This window comes from Ornithodoros turicata, unplaced genomic scaffold (genome assembly GCF_037126465.1).
Source record: "Ornithodoros turicata isolate Travis unplaced genomic scaffold, ASM3712646v1 Chromosome36, whole genome shotgun sequence".
NCBI classification, from domain to species: domain Eukaryota; kingdom Metazoa; phylum Arthropoda; class Arachnida; order Ixodida; family Argasidae; genus Ornithodoros; species Ornithodoros turicata.
The window spans coordinates 171,845-194,153 of NW_026999366.1; the positions used below are offsets into that span (position 1 = coordinate 171,845).

The following is a 22,309-nucleotide window of genomic DNA, read 5'->3' on the forward strand; positions in this document are numbered from 1 at the left end:
ACTCTTTCCTGTGGGTTTTTGAGTGACAGATTCATACATATTAGAATCATTTGTAATGATGCTGATAACAACTTTTAATTATGTCAGAATTTTGTGACGGTAGTATGCCCATATTGCGTTCATCCTTCATTCACTGGTGTACATCTAGGGGTGGAGTGTGAGTCAAGGCAGAGGTGAGCTAGTACAAAATTGGAGTACCTGTTGCTATCAGGTAACATACAGGACGTGTCAAAAAAGGAAGAACCGTGCACACTTAGCACGTGCCTGTACTGGTTTAAGGAGAACGACCTTGCATCATAATTGAAAGTACAGTGAAGTGAACTGTATATTAGAAGTGGCCATTGGTTTGGTTCATGCACTATTACTACAATTTCTACTATTCTATACTTATTGCTCGAACTCACCTATTTAGAGCACCTTGAAGACAGACACAACTGAACGAAATTACAGGCATTTGGGCATTCACGATAAATACAGGCATGATTGAAATGTGGATGTGAACGCAGATGTAGATAATAAATCTTGTGACCTGATTACACAGGAACGTGTTTTTCTATTCTTCAAGATTTGCCTTACAGCATATGAGACTACACAACAAGTGCACAGATCACACCAGTGTAAAGCTGGAGTGCCGCTAACATCCGTGTCGCCACCATGTCATGACATCAGTGTCATGACAGCTGTCAACAATGCATAACATGTGAGATTTGCCAGGAAATCTTGTAAAAAAATGAGGATGCCTGTGTTCTCAGATCACGTGATCATGATTTAGCACAGACGATACAAATGTCAATCTGCCACGTGGTGACTGTCCTCAGCATAGCTGTGTTTCAGACAGATCGATGTATTTGTGCGCCGCAGTATAAGGTCGAAAAACAGCATTACCAATAACAACAGGTCCCTGTGATCTACATATATTTCACGGTACTGGTAATTGTATTACTGTTCTCTTGGCACGGGCTCAGACACACCCGGCATGTCCTTCCATGTGTAACAGACAGCATTTCCGGTACTCAATGTACTTTCAATGTGTAACTCAATGTGTCTTCATGTCCAATGTACAGCAGTAATTTGAACTGTTCAGTGTTGGTACTTCCTGTGCCAATAAGAGTGTGAGCTAGTGGTTCTGATTTTCATGCTAAACTGCCCAATATAATTCCGCTCTGTTGCACTATCAATGCATTGGAGTTGTGTCTCCATGCACAATGTAGTAAATATTTCTTCTTTCCATAGCATGTGGCATGGGGACAAACATCTGTACTTCACAACCAATACTTGATATACCCTTAATAATAATAATCCTTGTGGAAATGTGTAACAAGTTTTACTGATATAAAGCAAAGAAACAACTCAAGAGCATGAGGTACAGGCACTGCTGTGCCCATAACAGACAATTTGGAAGGAAAGAAACAAAGTGCTGCTCACAAATGAAGGGGGAACACTGTGTGAATCATGGTCATGTGCTTGTATTGGCAGTAATCGCATCCCAGAAATATGTTGCTTTGATAAAGTCTGCAGCCAGGTTCCTTGTGTTTTGTCTCTTGCGGTGGCAGTCTACAAAGCCACATCTACTGTTAGCAGATGATAAATGTGAGCATAAAAGCAAGTAGCTGTCACCTTGAATTCTAATATTACGGTACATCATCATTGCAGAAATGGTGGTTGTTGCCCTCCCCGTCTGGTGTGGTGTGCGGGAAGCGGTAGACCACACATTTTAGCTACACATGTACTTACATGTGCGTCCTTATAAAATTTTGAGACTTTCACTTCTCTGTGGATTTTCTCCGGCAAGGTGAAAGCTGCTCACAATTTTGCACGCAGCATCTGCACACACCTGACAGTGGTATCGACATCATGACTACATGGGCTGCTTGACACTCTAGTGTTGTGTTTATATGCCCCCGTGAAGGCTCTCATTTGTCCATACAAATTCGTCGACACAAAACACTGCTCACAATATTTCCTTGTATGCCTCTGCGGGATATTTGTACCTGTATATCTATCGAATAACCAAGTCTGATATCCTAAAGACACGCTTTTTTGTCAAAATTTCTCCCAGTCGACATATACAGCAGCACCCTGCATTGAAGCCGATAAGCATAGCCAGATCTCACCAGCACAAAATTGTGCCAAGAAGCATGCTCATAGTGATTTCCAAAAAACATTAGTTCTTTCATAATGACACAGCACAATAGTGCTTTCCTGTGGCAAGCAAATCAGGCTTCCAAGGGGATCTAGAGCTTCCTCCATATGGTGCCCTTTCCAGAGTCAGATCTGAAATATTGTACCTTGTTAATGCACTGGGACATCCAACATATAACTCCAGGTACGCTCAAAATGCTACTATTTTGGAATGTCACTCATAGCATGTCAAAGGCGAGTTACGTGCTTGATATTTGTGGCTTCACATGCTGGGTAACATGTACCATACTCCGCTGTATAGCTGTAAGGCACATGGAGGTATAACTGCTCCATGGAACCTCCCCTCCCTCTTGTGACAAGTAGTTTAGAAGACAAACATGATGGATGCATTTTTAACAGGAAACACTTAACAGTAATCTAGGAACATAAATCTCGTTCGCAAGTACCGGCCATCACTGTAGTGTGCAGCAAGTCGTTAAATGTATCAATCAGAACCAGTAAAGGCAGCACAGCATGAACTATTGTTAGTGGTGTATAACAGATGCACTAGGGGCTGTATTAAAAGTACCACGCACAATCAGCGTCGTTTTTGTTGGTGGAGGTAACAGCTGTTTGTGCACGACCTCCTGTCAGCTTTGGATTGGAAAGTGACTTGTGTCTAGCTGCCAATGTTGACATCACTAACTTTGACGATGTTGGTCCTGAATTAGGAGAGCGGATTTCAAAATTTCACTTCATACCGATCGTTAACTTTTAACTCACTGGCGGGTTTATCACTTCACTCACTTCGCTCACCTGTTCCACAACGTTCTTCTTGCTTAATTTGCGCAATTTCGACTTGAAAACTTGAAAACAGCGTCCAGCAAAAACTATGTTTGGGTTGTTGATCGAAAGGCTCATTCACAGCTGCTCCGCGGTAGACCGGCTTTAAACTACCCCCACCCCTAGTTTAAATCAGTCCTATGCAAATACATGGGAGTTAGACCATCGCTAGGGCGCCGGTTTTACGTCGTGTGAACGGCGAACGAAGTGAGACGTTGAGAGCACATATTGATTGGAGTGCAACAACATTCGCCTTACAAACACTTCTAGTAGCTTTACAAGTAAAATCTTACCTGTATTTCGCCGAAAAATTTCCGGCGAAGCGTAGATTAGGCCTACGCGTTGTGCACACAAACTTCATGGAGGCCGCCATCGGCCTCACGGTAGCCGGGTTAGACCAGCGGGGTGGTTGTTCGTGATTGGCGATCGAAGTACTCACGTGATCAACTTAAACCAGACGTCACTAAACCAGTGGCCAAGTGGGACTGGTGAATACGGGCATTTTTGTTTGTGTCAGAGACCACTACATTCTGTTTCACTGATTATTGTCTATATGTCTTGATAAGCTGCCGCTATTGTCTACCTGTTTTTTCTTCCCAACGAACAATGAGCAGGGCTCAATAAAATTCAAGAGGAGAAATATAATAGATCAACAAAAAACATTGCCAGGCATACCAGTGACAAAGTTCCAGAAATTCACTTTGAAAGGTACCGAAGCTCCCTTCAGAAGGGAAAGCAGATACTGCTTATTACTTGCTAAGCGACCTTCTGTGAATTCTATAGTCTTGCCAGCTTCACACTCAACACAAATGGTGAGCTGTCAGAGTTTATCTCGATTACAAAAACAACAATATTGAAGCCAGGAACTGCTCGAAGTCTCAACTCTCTCTGTTGAGAGCGAAGTCCAAGTTCAGCGTGTCCATGTTTTTACTGCTGTTGGTTTGACGCATTGGGCTATGGCGTTCGAAAGTCAAAAACAGTGCTCCAGAATCGCGCGTTTGCCTTTTCCATGATAAATGCTCCATGTCGTGGACAGTCACCCTTTTTGGTGATAGAAAAATGTTTTCTGACTTTTTCTCTTTCTGGAAAATGATATTCAACCCTTAGGATTGGCCCGAAAAACAAAACACATCTATCACTCAGTATTTGGTGAGTCTTAGCAGGTGAACTGAATATAAAGTAATATTCCCGTCCTTTTACCTTCCCCTAGGAACGGATACAGGACATACCTGAACGACTCTTTACGGACAATCCGCGAGTGTCATTCTCAGGACGCTCTGGGGACATCGAAGGACGCGGACACGATGACACTGTGGGGAGATCCTGAGGACTGTATGTGTTCTTGGTGTTATTGTGCTCGAAATTACTTACATCTATCAGAACTTGTAATTTAATTGAAATTATAACTGCACTATCACAATGATGGTGCTTGCGTATAGAAATATTAGACTTTTTATAATAATCGTAGTGACCAAAAATATCATCTTTGATTAAATGTGGATTTCCATTTTAATTCTGATTCATATATATGAAGACGTGTGTGACTACCATTAATTAAAAAATGTGTTCAGTTCTTTCTATGTGATACCTCTTCAATGCTATTGCATTGTACCTGTAACAAGTAAGTATATTCTTTATAATGTGAATTCTATTGTATTTCTTCTGTTTCATGATTTTGTCAGCCGATTTTTTTCTTTTCACAGGTCGGCATTACACCATTGGCATTAATAAATATATTTCCACTTGTACTTTTGTGTATGACTGTCCTTGGATGTCTAAACTTGCATCTGAAGTGGCCACTGCACAGCTTTTGTAGAAGAGAAAAATGCTAGTCAGGATGGCCTGTCAGAAAAATTGATAATGAAGTTGGCCCAGGTGCGATGGCGGCTCGCTTGGCGAGGTTGCAAGTGTGTATGACTATACTTGCATGTAAACCAGCCACTGCACAGCTCACGTAGCGGCAAAAATCTTGTGCGTGAGTGAAGTCGGACCTGGCAGAAAACGTGCGAATGAAATCGGCCTAGGTGCTATGGTGGCATCACTTGGCGGGATTGCCAGCGTGCATGATCACACTTGCATGCAAACCGCCCATGCGCCACCAGAAAAGATCGCGAAGGAACTCGGCTCCGCGGAAACTCGCCAAAGAAGTTGGCGCAAGGTTGAAAAATGCACGACGGGAAGCGTATGTGCAGCCCTCCGCCAACGCGCCGCCCACCACGCACGGAACAAATTCACGAGCGCAGGAGCGGATTACTGGCCATTTGTCGGTGCGTAGCGCAGCGTCGTCTCCATAGTTACGCGTGCTCCACGTGACGTCGTCAGAAGGAAGAAGTGACCTTACTCGCAGCCTGCCACCATCGCCGGATGTGTGGCGTTCGTAGCCATTGGGCGAGGAGGTCAGTCGATGCAAAACGCTGCGATGTTCGTCGTTGAAAATGGCGCTTGTGTACGCGTTTCTAGAGGACCAAGGAGCCGCTTCAGTGAAGTCAACGAGGATGTCTTCACGTCGTTGTCGGAAGAGCAGTTTGTTTCCTTCTTCCGAATGTCCAAAGCCTCGTGTATATACATACAGGATGTATCTGGAAATACTAACATGACATCGAGTGTTTCCCACCTAGGAAATGCTATGCACCCGCATTAACTGAGTTCGTGTATTTGTAACCCACCAATGAGAAATTAACTTCGTCTTGCACAAACATGACATTTCTTTCTTTTTGAAACATTTGGGCACTGCAATAAAAAAAAGAATCTAGCAATACTTGCGCTATTCATTTGTATGCCTTTTCTGCAGAAGCTTGTGCGCAAAATATTGTGATATTGGATACCGTGCCTGCGGGAATGAGCCAGCACATATTTTATTGTCCGTATTGTTAGTAACTCTTTCATTGGGTATACTTGGCATAGGCGATCAATGCTTCCTGCGGTCCGCCGTTGTTGTTCCACCACCATTCTCCTTCGTTCTTCAAGGAGTTGGTGCGATACTGATGGTGGCACCTGCCTCCTCCTCCGTCGACATCTGCCTCCGCTCAGCACATTTTGAGCTTGGCTGCTCGTTGTAGCCGGCAACTCTCTGGATGCCTCAGCAGCCTGTGTCGTCCTGAGCTGTTACCCGAATCACTGCTTAGTTTAGTTGTACAACTGAAAAGGAGGAGGAGATCACTCGACAAGCTCAGCAAACACGCCGTAAGTGCATCAAATAACTTTATCCTCGTCAGTATAGCAATCTTCCACGCGGCGTATAGTGCGCAGATGAGCGTCGTCGTCTTCTACCAATGTGATGTCAAAATAAAATCCGAAATTAATCCTCAACACATGTGTAGAGGCCAAAGGATTCCCTTCGAGCGTGTGAATAAACATATACTACCCCCCCCCCCCCCCGGCAGCAGACGATACCGCACTGCATTCGCATTAGCTGATTCGTGTCTTACGTGCTCATCGAGCGAAGTACGTGCAAGAAGGTTTCTTTCCACGAGGTAACAAAATTTATATTTGTTAGAGGTAAATACAAAGTAAGTTAATGTCGTCAAATTTAGGCTTTTTGCTTGACAGACTTGCGTCTGCCATCGAGAGTAGCGTCATTGCTCCTCGCGCTGGCGAGGCTCACTTACCCAGCGGACGACGGTGGCCTTACTGACCACTTCAGACCGTGCGTCGGCAGCACGCGCTTGCCCGACGGTGGGCGTTGCCACGTTAGGCCGACGCACCGATGCAATGGCCAGTAATCCGCCCCAGGGGTTAATGAACGCGCCTACCAGTGATCACCCATTCCCTCGAGACCTATCAATACGACTCATACAGGGTGTCCCAGAAAACGTGTCATTGGATTAAAATAAAAAAAACTACGCCACCTAGAATCACGCGGTCAACAGCATTTTTTTCTTATTAGGTTTCTGCCACTTCCTAATGTGAATGTCATGTACTCCAAGTTTAATTATGTAAATATTTGCGAACTGAACTCGGAAATTTGCCAAGTAAAGGTCACTTTTTTACCCCACCAATGTGAAGAGCGTGCCGAGTTCACTCAAATTCATGATAATTCGCAGTGATATTCACGAGCTATCCCATCGGAAAAAATAGCCGAACCATAGCGCGCGATGACTTTTTCAGCGCAATCGCTCTGAGTGCGATGAAAGGAGGTTCCGAAGCCAGCCCACAGAGTCATAGTTGAAAAAGTAACAGTTCCTAAAATTGGGAGAGGGAAAGCATTATCTCAGCGAAAGTCGAACGTGATAAGCCGTTCCTGTTTTATCTCTTTCTGCGATGTCGGGGAGGGCTGGGTTTCCAACCTCCTTTCGTCGGACTGACAAAGATTGCGCTGAAAAATTCATCGTGCGCTATTCTGTGCGACCTCCGTAGAGCATGATGTTCGGCTATTTTTTCCGATGGGATATCTCCTGAATATCCCTGTCAATTATCATTAATTTGACTAAATTAGACACGCTCTTCACATTGGTGGGGTAAAAAAGTGACCTTTACTAGGCTAATTTCCGACTTAAGCTCCGAAGCCGTCCGAAGACGAAGTTGTTCGCTAGGTTAGACGCGAATTCACTGAGCTCTGCTAAGCCTAACAGATTTCCCGGGGTTCGACTTCCTTGTGGTCTGCCCCTGGGCTCTCCTATGACGTCCGCCGGAATGGCTGTTGTTCCTGCGACTCTGTGTACTGTAAGGCCTCCCAAGGATCATGCCTTTGATTTCACCGTACACGATGGGGTTTCTGTAGATGGCGTCCTTGACGCTGTTTGTGATTTGGTCGGAGACGATCATGTACATTCCATCCAGCACCAGGGTGGATTGAATTTTCAAGTAGCAGTCACGAACCAGCGTGCTCGAGATGGGTTTTTGAAGCTAGCAGAGTTGTCTTCGGAGATGTTGAAGTTCCCCTGGTTCCTGTTTCAACTGCGAGAATACTGTACCTTACCGTTATACTTCCTGAATTCGTCCCAGATGAAGTTCTAATTCGTGCACTGGCGCCCTACGGTACAGTGACGGCATTCTCCTTTCCCGTCTATAAGGACTGCCCTACTATCCGCAACGGCACTCGTATCGTCAAGTTTGAGATGAAAAAACCGGTACCCAATTTTCTTACTGTTGGAACTGACCGGGCTTTGGTTGACTACAAAGGGATTAAGAAAGTCTGCGGGCGGTGTGGCTCTGAAGGTCACATCCGCAGTGACTGCAGGGTTCCTCGTTGTGAGAGATGTGCCGTTTTCGGTCATTATACTGTTGGCTGCCAGGCTCCATGTCTTCGGTGCGGCCAGCGTCATGCCACTGTTGATTGCGTCATGCGACGGTCGTACTCTTCAGCGGCTAAAGGTGAACATCCCGGTTCGAGAGGTGTGCCATCAGCTCCCACAGCGGTGTCGAAGCTACCTCAGCCTCCTGTGCAGTATATGGCGGAGTTCCCGGCACTGGGCGAGTTCTCGGGAAATGCGCCGGCGCCAATGTCTGCACCCGTCTCTCAAGTTGTGTCTGCGGAGGACGTGGTAGTTGAGCGGCTGCCTGTGTCTGCTCGTGTCTCTGAAGATGTGTCTACCGAGGACATGGTGGTTGTGCAATCGCCTACGTCTGCTCCCGTCTCTGAAGATGTGTTTGCAGTGGACATGGTAGTTACGGCGGACGCTGTCGACGCAGTTTCTCGCGCCCCTACACCCGCAACGGCAAACGAGCCTGTCCTTCCTGCAGTGCCAGTCTCTGAAGGTGGGCAAGTTCGGCGGCAAATACCTCCTGAAATCCCTGGTGTCACCGATGAGTGGATAGCCCTCTCCTCAAATGGCTCTTCGACGTCGCTCTACTCCATCGAGGGTTCAGATGAAGTCGGGGTAGTGAGTGACTCTGTCAGCGGCGGCTGTGCAGCCGGTGGGAAGCATGGCCGTCAGGCATCCTCTGGCGACAGTGGGGGTACCTCGCGAAAGAAGACCAAGAAAGCCAGGACTGTTACATGTATAGCAGATGTTGAAATGACTTAATACCCTGACAATGAAAGCCAGAGTCACTTTTCTGCTTTTCTTACATTCTCTTATGGAGCTACGCATATTGACGCTCAATATACAGGGACTTCGTTCGCGGGCAAAGCAAGTTGAGGTGATACAGTTCGCGCGCCGCATGCGGTGCGATCTGCTTCTGCTACAAGAAACCCACTTTTCTTGTTTCTCCGACGTGCGAAGCTTCATGGAGGCGTGCAATGTCCAAGCATTTTTTAGTTTTGGGTCCGCCCACCAAAGCGGGGTTGGCGTTGTCCTGTTCAACAGGGCTTTGCTGCCACATAGTCTCGCACGACATGACACTGATGGGCGGGTACTGAGGTTTGAATTTTTCGTTGGTGCCGAGAAGCTTACACTTGTGAACTATTTACGCTCCAGCCCGCGCCGGTGAAACAAACGCCTTCTTTGATAGCCTGCACACAAGTTTCATCCCACCTTCATCGGACGTAATACTAGGCGGGGACTTCAATTGTGTACTGGACTCTGACCGTGATGTTCGTGGGCCTGGTCGAGGGCGGCCAACGTGGAGTGCTCGCGAACTAGGTCGTTTATTGGAGCGCCGTAACCTTGCGGATGTGTGGACGTCTGTACATGGTACTGCATACTCAGCAACTTGGTCCCGTGCTGATTCCTCAAGTCGTCTCGACCGGTTTTATGTCCCCGCGCATTTCGGACCATTTATTCTGGACTGCCAGGTGATATCCCCAAATCAATTTGGTATCCGTGTGAGTGACCACAGCGCGGCTCTGCTGTCTATAAACACGACGTCCTTTCAAATTGGCCAGGCAGTGCGCTGGAGGTTGGACACAGCTCTGCTTCACGATGATGAAGGATAGCAGAGTACCTCTCAACGTCTGTTCCTTCTCCAACGGCTTGGGAGGCCTTCAAGGGTTGGGCACGTACCCTTTTCCAATCGTTAGGTCAACAGCGTGCTCGGGTCCGAAGTGCGCAGCTGAAGCGGCTTTCTGCAAAGATTAACATTGTGCGTAGGGGGGCTCATTTGACGCCGCTAATGCAGGAATACCTGGAGTCCCTTCGTGAGCGCTATCGTCTCCTCCTTCGGTCGCCTCCAGGCGCCGCGCGAAGAGCTCACCTCAGAGCGCAAAGTCTTGCCGGGCCCGGCGTAGTGCAGTATCTCCAAAGTACTCGCCACTCCCACAGCAGCCAATGTCCTCCGCACTCCTTACGCCGTCGTGATGGATCCTTAGCAGAATATCCGGGTGAAGTCATACGTGGCTTTGAGGAGTTCTTTCGAAATCTCTACACAAGCTGTCCAGTGGACGTTGCCGGTACAGATTCCTTTCTTGATGGACTGCTGACGCTTTCCGATGTGGACCGGGTCTCTCTCGAACTGCCGTTGACTATTGAGGAGCTCGACACCGCGGTGACCACTGCAGCTTCTGGAACAAGTCCCGGCCCTGATGGACTGCCGGTCGAGTTTTACGTTACGTTCTGGCCTCTTCTCAGACGGTTCTTTCTTGGCGTTCTTCAGACGAGCCTAAGCGGAGAGCCCTTCCCAGAGTCGTTTGGTTTTGGACACATAATTGTTTTGCCCAAGAATAGCGGTGACCATGCTGACCCAGAAAATTGGCGGCCCATTACTCTCCTGAACTGTGACTATAAGTTCCTGACCGCGATATTGGCCAAGCGAATCCAGAGTGTCTTGCCATCCGTCATACATTCTTCACAAACGTGCGGTGTGCCAGGTAGGAGTATGTATGGCACTCTTTCTGGTTTGCGCGACATTCTGCGTTATGCTACGGCTACGTCTGTGCCATCGCGGGGCTGCTTGTTATCACTCGACCAGGCGAAAGCTTTTGATGGTGTCGAGCATGCGTACATGCTCGCTGTGCTTCAGGCGTACGGGTTTCCATCATGGATCTGTGGTGTCATTAGACGACTGTACAACCACCACCGTAGCCGCATCTTCATGCTGCACCGCTTCTCTGATGAGTTCACCGTAACCAGACGTGTCCGACAGGGCTGCCCTCTTTCTCCCGCCTTGTTTACACTGGTTATTGACCCTCTTCTATGGGCCATCGATACAGACACGCACATTCACGGCATCCCGCTTCCAATCTCTGGAACGTGGAAGGTGGCTGCTTACGCAGATGACGTTACGGTTCTACTGCGTGATGCTGGTTCGGTTGATGAGGTCCTACGCGTCTATGATGCATATGCAGTCATCTCGGGAGAGTTACTCAACTATCGGAAGACCAAGCTCATGCCTCTCGGAGATTGGGCTTCCTATTTGTTACTGCCCTTCTCGTGCGCTACATCCCTTAAAATATTAGGTGTTGTGTTCGATCGTCACGGTCCTACAACCTCAAACTGGACGACTGCACTGCAAGATCTCTGCTCCAGGTGTAAAGCTTCTGATGCATACGCGCTGTCCTATCTAGCGTGCATATCTGGCTCGGAGTGTCTTCTGTGGCCGGTTGTGGCATCTGAGCCACGTTATAGTTGCTCCTCATTCCGTAGTCATACCTGCTCATACTGCCCTTCTGTCCTTCCTTTGGAGGAAGCGGCGAGGTAGGCCACTAGCTCGTACCCTGCTATGTTTTCCTCTGTCTCAGGGTGGACTGGCCCTACCTGACATGAGCCTGATGAGCAAAGGGATTGCCCTGAACACCGTCCTGCAGATACTTCGTGGTGAGCCATCGCCAACGCAAGTGCTCCTAAAGTACTGGATGGGTCCATTAGCGCGAGACCTTTTGCCAGAGGCATATGATCCATCATTCCCAGCGGCGCGATCTCCGCAGCGTTTCCATGCTACTGTTCATGCTTATCGTCGCAAACTGGAGTCTCTCTCTGTGTCCGTGAGTGCCCCATCACGAATGTCCCAAGCAGTTTTATGGAGCGAAGTGCAGGTCAGCGCAAACTGGATTGGACGCCTTCAGCAGGTTAGAACAGTTCGATGGGCGTCAGCCATAGGTTCGTGGCTCCCTGCTCCCTTGCGTGACGTGGTGTGGAACTTTGCATGGGGCATCCATCCCACGCGGGACCGCCTTCAGACATGGAACTTGACCCCGACGGACAATTGTGTCGAGACGAACTACCACGTGCTTTTTGACTGTCGGATTGCAAGAATTTCTTGGCGGCATACGAACATCATATGCCCAGTGCCCTTACATCGTCGACAGTCCTGCCACCGGATTAGCGCACTTTTAACGGCTTGCGGGGCACAGGTTCTGTGGGCAGCGCGCTGCAAAGCTGTGGCACAACGTCTGCGGAACATCCCTGTTTTCCTATTGGTGCGGAAATTGAGAGTTAGCGTAGTCGCCATCCTGCAGCAGGTCCTCTTCGCGCTGGGGGAGGATGGCTTCTGGCGTCGATGGCGTGATCACCCTTCCGTTGTCATTCAGGATGCGTATGTTAGCATCGTTGGTGCACTTCCATAAATGTATAAAGGCCACCTCATATGTACATAGCCACAGTGACGAATATGGTCGTCATGTGTACATAGTCACAGTTGTGTAGTCATATATGTACAGTCCCATAGTCATGCAACCATATATACATTGTATCTTGTGCATTATAACTCATTCTAACTAGTGTATTAGTGTGTATTAATATTAACAGTATTGTATTGTAGTAGTAGTGTGTAATTATTAATAATAGTATTAGTACTCGTAGTGTGCTCTATAGTATGAGTCGTCTAATAAATTTTCTCAAACAGCTCGCAAAAATTTACTTAATTAAACTTACGTTACACGACAGTCACATGAGGAGGTGGCAAAAACCCAGTAAGAACAAATGCCATTGACCGCATGACTCTAGGTGGTGTAGTTTTTTTTTTATTATAATTCAATGACACGTTTTCTGGGACACCCTGTATATGTCTGATGGTAATTAGCAACATGCCTGACATAAGCTACGGAGAACTTCAATATCAAGTGATACATGTCCTCCAGACCGGAGCCGATACGAACCTCGTCCTCGGCGAACGTCGAGAATCGCCACATTTCACTTTCTAAAAGTTATCTATATTGACACGACCTCTCCGAACAGCACGCAGCCGCCCGGCAGGAAAGCGTTTGGTATAAGCACGCACACAGAGAGACAGGAAGCTGATCCACTGACTCAAGTGATCAAATTACCTCATTGGAGACGGCAGCAAGCTTTCCAGCTACAGCATCGTGCACAGCAGACGGCTGCGGAAAGGAATTTTCATAACTCCAAGATATAGCCTGCGCTGTTTCTTTCCAAGTGTCACATAAAAACTTGCAAGGGGATCGACGTCCTTCGTTTGTTACACATGAAATGGTTCTGTATTGGAAACTGACCAATGACCCAGAACGTGCACTGACATATTGACGCTGGTCACAAAATCAATCAATGTGCTCGCTCATGACCCTCACTCAGTGGCGGATTTAAGGGGGGAAGGGGGCGGGGGGGGGCGACTGCCCCCCATACGGTCGTGTTCCCTATGTGAAAACCCTATCTCCTGGACGATGCTGCGCCGCAAAGCACAAAATTTCTTTAAGACCGCCCCCCCCCCCCCATGACAGACCCTTAAATCCACCCCTGCCCTCACCCTTGGGTATGAACGGAGCGTAAAATTCATTCCTCAACCTTGAATATGCATGGTGTTGTCTATCGTTCTCCACAGAATTTTCATAAAAACCCAGCATAGTAAAATAATAAAAATATGGCTAAGAAGAAATCCAGCTCGTGAAGTCGGCGCATAATGTAGAACCCCGAGACTAGGGAACGCGAAGGGACACACGCAAACACTTGATACTTCGTGTTTGAGTCTGTCCATTCGTATTTCCTGGCCTCGGGTCTTTTACATCACACAGCGAAATACATGCCGTTCTAGCAGTTACACTAGTTCTGAGCCTGTCAGCAAGGAACTGGCACCAAAGCATTGTATACTAGCAATACTTTCGTGCTGACTGTTCCTGCCAAAATAAAGCGATCCTCCCGCGAAGATTTGGCGTGTGGCCCGGTGTCGGAAATAGACACGCTATGATTGGGTGCGCACACTTTGCCTTTGAGGGAAGTTGGACTGAAGTTGCGCACGATTTTAGTTAAACAATCGCTGCAAAGACACTGGTAGGACATACTCTAAATATTTCATTATTATACTTCTGGGATTCGAATAAACCATCGCTGGAACGGAGCCAGTGACGAACTCGGTGGTGGATACCGTTTTCTTTTTTTGGCCGAATAAACCTCTACCCGACAAACGTCATCATGACGTTAGACAGACCGAAACCAAACAGATCGGAAGGGGAGAGCCGGGTTCCACGAATGGGCAACTGTTCGCTGAAAGAAAAGTAAGACCGAAGGCCGCGTCCCTTTCAGAGACCATCGTAATCCCCTCAGGACCGTGGCTTTCGGACGCGACCTTGTTCGCCAAACTCGTGGCGCTGTCGAACGTTATGACGTCATTTGTTTACAAACAGGTAGAGGTCTCTTCCGAACTGCGGTATGCCTCTCAAGCTCTCACGAACCAATGTGTCGCCAGACGGCATCGTTTTCCGGGCATCCGAAATGTTAACGATGTTGGCATTCTCCTTGTCTCCCACAAATCACGGAGAAACGGGGAAGTTCCAGTATGCTGAAAAGATGCCTTATTGGGCAAGCTTGGACAATCAACCTTCTCATCTCTTCTCCTTTCCTCCCCTCAACCTGACAAGATGCCCTCAACAGGTAACCTTCCCCGTTCGCACACAAAAGGTGTCCACCGCCGAGGATCGGTTTTACCCATGGTGCATCGAGCCCTCCATGAGCTGAAGATTAAAAATTTCCATCTACGCCGACAACCTTGGCATTAAGACTATAGGTACATCGCAGACAGCAATGCGCTATCGGTTTCACTTTCCGTTGAACGCGATTTGGCGGTACCAACCTTTTTATTGCACCCATAATCGAGAAAAAAATGATACACAAGTTTAACCAGACATCGTCACAGTGCTCAACAGTTTCATGTTAACCGTTACCATTGATAAGGTTTGCAACGCTTTGCCTCCAATCATACATGAAAAGAAGCTAGTTGCCAAGCGATTTCATAATAGTCATAGCTTTAAAGTCAAAATAAAGAGAAGAAAAAAAACAGCCCAGACTGAAGAAGGCTTGTACAAAGGGACCAGAAATCCATGATTAACGTGAGCTAAATTTCCCTTTGCTGTTTTCAAATAAAGGTTAGACGGTATTTTTATATGTTCGTTGCAAATCACTATATGAGCTTTAGACGATCTTCTTTTCGTCGATCTGATAAGGGGACTAGTCAAACTGAACATATCAACCTGGTGAGTGAATGGTGTCTGGAATAACTAGAACACGTAACCATTACCACACCATTTTCCCTCATTCCTACGCACCCTAATGTGGCTCTCAACCCCAAATCCAAATGTATGACCAGATGCCGTGACACAAGCATCTGCTGCAGCTGCTATGTCGCGGCGAGAACTGAGCACATTTTCCTGGAATGTGAACGCTGCGGCATGTAAAAGTGGACACTGTGGAATCACGTGGTTCGTTTCAGCAGGATGTGACTCAAGTTTGCTGCATTCATTGGCCCCTATGAAGAGCCAGTGCACCATCAAATGGTTCTTCTCATGTCTGTGGACTACTTGTCGTGCACCAGATTGCTCCAGACGCTTTAGTGTATGCGCGCGTTTCCTATTGGTGGGCGGTGGTGGTTGTCTGCCTCACAGAGGTGGGCATCCTCACGACTGACGGGGAGTGTGCGTCCTGGGCCGACTTCTAAGGGACACATATGCCGACATATGTGCCGACATATGTCTGAATGCGTCTGAATGATTAATATTATTTCTTCCCGTATCATTCGCATGTACCGTGCCACGTCAAATGGAATAGCGTGCCCTCAGAGCCACGGTGAAACAGCCCACAAAATTGTAGCACACAAGCTGTGCACGAATTTCTCGAGTACCTTTTGCATAATACTCTTCCTGAAAACTTCATCGTGACGTTGGTAGACTGACTGAAACCCGAACAAATCAGAAGGGGAGAGCTGGGTTCCACGAACGAACGCTTGTTTGCTGCATCCTATTGAAAGAAAACTAGGAAACAAAACTATTTACATCGCAATACCGAATTTTATCAACGTTCTATGCATAGTCTACGAATGAAGAACTGTCAATACTTTGTCACACATGGCTTGTATCTGAAACATGTGGAATTGTCACGATACTTGAAGCTAATGCACAAATATTTCCAACACTAGCAACAATTAACGCGTACCCATAACTGTTCCTGTTCGGTAGACAGTACCGTTTTAGCCAGCCAATCGAAAAAAAAAATCATATCTTTGCTCATGCATTACAGGTCATTGCTCTTCGTTCTCTGTGCATGCATCCTCTATGTGGAAATTTCCGATGATCTCTCATTTCAAGCCTGCATTGGTCATGTAGATGTTGCGCCGCTAAGTTGGTCGCATTCCGCATTATGTCACCACATCTTTCAGTCTTGTAAGTTTTATACACTCTAAACCTTTTTACACCTTAAAGGTTGTAAACCCAAATGTGCAGGGCACGCACCTTTTAAGGTGTAGTTTAACACCGTCAACATTGTTAGGGTGTAATCATGTGGAAGGGTGTAATTCTCAACGCTGTATAACAAAATACGCAGAAAATGTTGTCAGCTTGATGCGAAAAAACTACTTTTTTCGCATCGAGCTGACAACACTTTCTGGGTATATGCCTAGGACCATCTAGGAATGAAGTGTATGTCTATGTCATTTTGATAATCACCAAATGAACATATCTGCAAAAAGTTTCACTGCATCTAAAGTATTCAGTAAAAGTTGGTATGCTCATGCAGCATGTCTATAGGTAATTGCTGAACTCTAATGCGATCAACTATGTGTATAAGAATGCTATGTTAAGAAATATATACGGCTATACATAGGCAACTCAAGGATAGTAGTCCAATTCACCAGAACACACTTCAATGAGCTATATGAAAAATGGTATGCATGGCTTGTTATATGCTCTGTATTTTTTTTTTTTTTTGCTGAAAAGTGGTGGAACAAGAGAGGTGTCACTTGAACAGGTACCAGAATGTCACATAAGAAACTATGTTTCTGACAATCGCATATTTGTTGACATTGTGATGTCTGTCAGAAGTCTCACGATTGATGGCTTCACAGTTTGACCAAGTTGTGTAATTGTAAAAGAAATTCCTGAAAATGACTTGCCGGTATTTTCAGGGATCTCTCCTTAGTGTGCCTGAATTAATCCACGCCTGGCTGTTAATCATGCATGAGTTTATTATTTCGTTATGTCGTGCGTTCTTCTAGTGTTTCGTAAGTAATTTTATGTATTGGGGAACCTGCCCACTTCATCGTCAAAATATAATTGTCGTTGTTACGTATTGCGCTCCTTTATAATGTTCCCCTGCGTCATGTCTGCAGTATTCGATATCCTTTCAGTGAACAAAGTAAATGTATGTTCAAGATTCAAACACACCCTAAATACACCCTGTACCACACCCTCACCGAGATTTTCTAGAAAAGGGTGTAATACACCATTCTTACACCCTCAATAGCTTTCAAACATATTTTTGGGGTGCACAAAGGGTGTATTACTGCTGTGTACAACCATTTTACACCCATTTTACACCTTTAGGGGTGTGAAAAGATTTAGAGTGTATGGTAAACATTGGGTAATTAAATAAAAATTCCTTGTTGGCGCACAGGCGACATGATTGTTGGGTGTGATTAGATTGTCGTACATCACGCTTACTTGTGGTCCCATCAGCGAGGAAAGTAGCTCCGAAAGTGCGAGTGTCACTATCCGATGCGAGTGCTCACATTAACATGTATACAGCGTGTCCCAGAAAACGTGTCATTGAATTACAATAAAGAAAAACTACGCCACCTAGAGTCATGCGGTTAATGACATTTGTTCTTACTGGGTTTTTGCCGCCTCCTGATGTGAATGTCGTGTAATTTTCGTTTAATTATGTAAATTTTTGCCAGCTTAAGTCAGAAATTTCCCAAGTGAAGGTCACTTTTTTACCCCACCAGTGTGAAGAAGGTGTCTAATATACTCAACTTAATGATAATTGACAGGGATATCCAGGAGCTATCCCATCGGAAAAAACAGCCGAACATCATGCTCTACGGAGGTCGCACAGAATAGCGCACGATGAATTTTTCAGCGCAGTCTTTGTCATTCCGACGAAAGGAGGTTGGAAACCCAGCCCTGCCCGACATCGCAGAAAGAGATAACACAGGCACGGCTTATCACGTCCGACTTTCGCTGGGATAATGCTTTCCCTCTCCCAATTTTTGGAACTGTTACTTTTTCTACCACCGCTCTGTGGGCTGGCTTCGGAACCGCCTTTCGTCGGACTAAGAGCGATTGCGCTCAAGAAGTCATTACGCGTTATGGTCTGGTGCTCCGAAAAGCATGATATTCGGCTATTTTTTCCGATGGGATAGCTCGTGAATATCACTGTCAATTATCATGAATTTGAGTAAATTCTGCACGCTCTTCATAGTGGTGTGGTAAAAAAGTGACCTTTACTTGGCCTTTACTTACCTTTACTTAATTTCCTAGTTCAGTTCGCAAACATATACGTAGTTAAACTTGGGGCACATCACATTCACATTAGGAGGTGACAAAATTTAATAAGAACAAATGCCGTTGACCGCATGATTCTAGGTGGCGTAGATTTTTTTATTATAATTCAATGACACGTTTTCTGGGACACCCTGTATATGATTGTAGACAAGTATGTAATTGAGGTTTTCTACGTATGCAGCCAAGCTTCGCTGTTCCTTACGACATACGATCCTCAACAAAGTTGATATCATGAAGAAAAGGCGACGTACTCATTCCTGCAATAGGGCAACAGTTCGATTGAGTACAAGAGTTATCGTTCAAGTAGTCATCCAATTTGTACAATATGTTTCGAATATTCTATGAAGCAATTCTTTATGACGCGGCGCTTAGAACCAACAGACGCCAACAGATAATTTTCCCCCTTGTCGATATCGAATCGGTAAGCCACATTCCCAGACAAAACGCTGTCTCCTGCGGACGTTCGAAATAGATTCCAACGTCCATGCCCTGAAACGGACATCAGGTGGACATCTCTGGGAGCTACATGACTGAACGACCCTAACTGTACATGCGCAGGATGTACCGTAACGGCCGTTTGAAGAATTGTCCGAATAGGATCCCTGGTGGGATGTTGCAGGGAACATTATTAGAGGGGAGAGAGAAACATGGCAAGGTATGTCGCGTCATGGGTTCGACTTTCGCCGGACTAGCTAAATGCCTAAAATCAAAAGCAGTAAGAAACAGAGACGTTATCGTTATAGTGAGTTAAGACGCCGAGCAGTTCTTCAGTCCAGTGTTATCAGTATACGCAATCACATTAAAATTAAACACCTCACCCTTTACTTTGACACGCAGGCAAACATGACACTCGAATTTGTGAAAGCTCGCGAGACAAGCAATGTATAATATCTGTTTTCGATTTGGAAAAGTATGCCACTGCCTTTCTAAGTTCATGGTTCTAAGAGCTCTTTTTGCTTTTCAAAACTTCATGTCCATTGTCCGTAACAGAAATGCTAGAAAGAAACAAAGAGGATCAACTGAAAAAGAAAGATGCAGTGGCCGAAGCTGAAACAAAATGGCAGGAAAAAAACGCCTAGTATAGGAATCTGTCCACTTACGCAGCAGCCCAATAAGTAGGATAAATACTAATAAGAAAATACACGTACGCATGAGCACGTACGCATGTATGTCCGTGCAACGTCCCGGCATCTCCGTTTAACTTCCTGTGAGGACAAACGACGGATATTTGTTGGAAGTCCAAACGGTGGCCACTCGGAGATGTGGGGGACGTCTGTCAGAAAAATGTCTCCCAGGGAGATCCTAATTTCCAGGAAAGGATGTCCAGAGGAACGCCACGGGAAGTTTCGTTCCGTTTGGGTTTCGTATGAACGAACATTCGCAAGACACACACAACATGCGTAGACACACTGAATTAATTCAGCCCATCGATGCTGATGTTGAGCTATACATACGGTCACACATGAGGTGTTGTATGGTTGCTTTGAACCATTGTTCCGCGAGGCATTGCTTATCCTACAGGCAATGACCCTATTCCTTTATATTTGAACGGAAGAATTTGTAATGCGTACAGGAAAAGATTATGATATTCTTGGATTTCTCTCGGCTATCCCTTCGAGTCTTGGAGATTGCTCGCTTGGACTTTTGCAGACATGCTTGTCGCATATCTGTAATCCTGAATCGATCAATGAAACTGTTTATTTAAGTGCACATTTGGGCGTTCTCTGCGTGGGGAAAACTTTGGCAGTAGGATTTTAGGAGAGATCAATATAAAGGAACGAATGCCTATCATTATCGTTTCCTACATTCATTACAAATCTTGTAGAAAACTGATATCACTATTGACATTCCTCCCAGCACGACTGCCATGGAATTGGCAACGTAACTAACAGTAGTAAAAGTGCTTTTCTCTTGTACATGAATGCCTGTGTATCCTTTGCATGAGGAAGGTTCTTTTTTCTTAAGCATGAGTGACACCGGAAGGATAGGATCTTCCGCTGTGGCCCATGCTACACAAAGAAAGACTCCAAGACCAAGAAGGAAGCATCTTCCTTCCTAACAGGAGCACATTATTCTCTGCCTAGTAAGAGCTCTGTCAGGGAGGGGGTCGCGCAGGTGGCCGCAGATCGGGTGTCGGAGATACGTCTGCGCTTTGGTAGCAAGACGCGGACTAACCGGGCACCGTTTCCATTGCTACTGTTTTAACTGGACACCCCTGAATATTACTACAGTCCCTTTCAAGTTTCACGTTGCTGGATTTGAAACAGGAACATCGCCAGTTGGGTATAGGTAAGCAAACACAAGAACCCGTATACACCAACTTCCTCAAACCATTGATTTAGTGACGTCGGATTTATATCGATCACGTGAGACTTTCGCTCGCCAATCCTGGATCACCACCCCATGCTCTAGCATCTGCTGCTGTGAAGCATATGGCACCGCACATAGCGTGCTTCCTGCACGGCGCATGCGCATTTAGTCAGAGTCTGCCAGAAGCGGTGGTAACTGGTAGGCCTAATCCCCGGTTCATGAAGAATTTTTCATTGATTGACATACTATAGAAGCGCACAGGAGACGGATTTTATCGCAATAGGACGAATATTTCCTTCAAATATTCTATTTCGATCATCCACCCAAACTACTTAAACCGGTGGTTTAAGACCCACGCATTTGAGACGTATTTTAAACTAGGGGACGGGCTAGTTTTACGTAGGTCTAACTAGGTTACAACTGTGAAAGTGTGTGTTAAAAAAAATATCGTAGACTGGTTGCGGTCGGTGATGTTGCACTAATTCGAAGTCTGACTGGTGTAAAAATTAAGCAGAATCGTTGAATGCACGGTTAGTAAATAAAAGCGGCGTCACGCTTGACCGGGGGCACGGAATGGTGCAGTTGTTTTTAGAAGGCGCTATTGCGAACTTTTGCATGGTAAACGTAAAAAACACCGTCAAAGTGTGGTGAAAGAGAGTAACATCGATATGTGTCAATGGACAAAATACCGATACCAATCTAATGGACCGAGAGAGCGTGCGGATGGCCGAACGTCAATGTGCATCTTCAAAAACAAAGTATAAGTAGTGCTGGCGCTTATTATGAGTGTCATCTCCTGCGATACACACTGAAAGCACCTGACGTTTTGCGTTCCCAGATTATGAAAATACCGGAGCAGAAGCGAACGATGCCCTCATTTCCCCTGGATTCACATGTAAGCATAGGTGAAACTGAAATGTCTGTTTTACATATTCCAGCGTGCCACAGCAGATGAGACGAATGAGGAATGAAAAACAGTTCTTTATGCATCGTATTATTACTGCTACATAAGAAAACATTAGAAAGGAAGCTGCTTACTTCTGCTTTAATTTATCGTCTGGTAACAGTAGATCAGCTTCTGTAGGGCTGCTTCTGCAAAAGACATTACACAGCAATGCGCCACAGCAGGCTGGAAACCTTTCGGAAGTATCATTGCTTTTCAAGGTTCACAATTGCAGGTACATAACCATGACCAATTACTGACAGCTTTTGTGCATTGTATAGCACAGATATCCTAGAGGTCATTTCTCAAAAATTATCTGTGGTGGACATATTCAAAACAACTACCATGTATTTGTGAGATTTTGTTTATGTTCAGACAATAAAGGCGATTACCTAGTTCCACAAGGATGACTTTTTTCACAGAGGCATGCATGCCCTTTTCCACAGAGGCAAGCCCTTGTTTCCATTGCACTGCACTTAAAGTTGAAAATTAGATCAACTGCAATTACTGCATATAACACCTTCCAGATGAATATAAAAAAACGTAGGCCATAG

At 45.9% G+C, this 22,309-nt stretch overlaps 1 protein-coding gene across 1 annotated transcript; it reads left to right on the forward strand.

Moving 5' to 3' along the window:
* Positions 1–9,957: 9,957 nt before the first annotated feature.
* LOC135373931 (uncharacterized) lies at positions 9,958–12,346 on the forward strand. The gene is made up of 3 exons (XM_064606974.1): positions 9,958–11,382; positions 11,427–11,477; positions 11,522–12,346. Exons 1-3 carry the CDS (start codon positions 9,958–9,960, stop codon positions 12,344–12,346), a joined length of 2,301 nt encoding a protein of 766 aa, XP_064463044.1.
* The last annotated feature ends 9,963 nt before the right edge of the window (positions 12,347–22,309 follow it).

Coding starts and splice junctions, on each gene's coding strand:
- LOC135373931 (XM_064606974.1), top strand. CDS start 9,958: ATGCAGGAATACCTGGAGTCCCTTCGTGAGCGCTATCGTCTCCTCCTT. Junction 11,383..11,426: donor CGGAGTGTCTTCTGTGGCCG/GTTGTGGCATCT, acceptor CTCATTCCGTAG/TCATACCTGCTCATACTGCC. Junction 11,478..11,521: donor CCTTTGGAGGAAGCGGCGAG/GTAGGCCACTAG, acceptor CCTCTGTCTCAG/GGTGGACTGGCCCTACCTGA.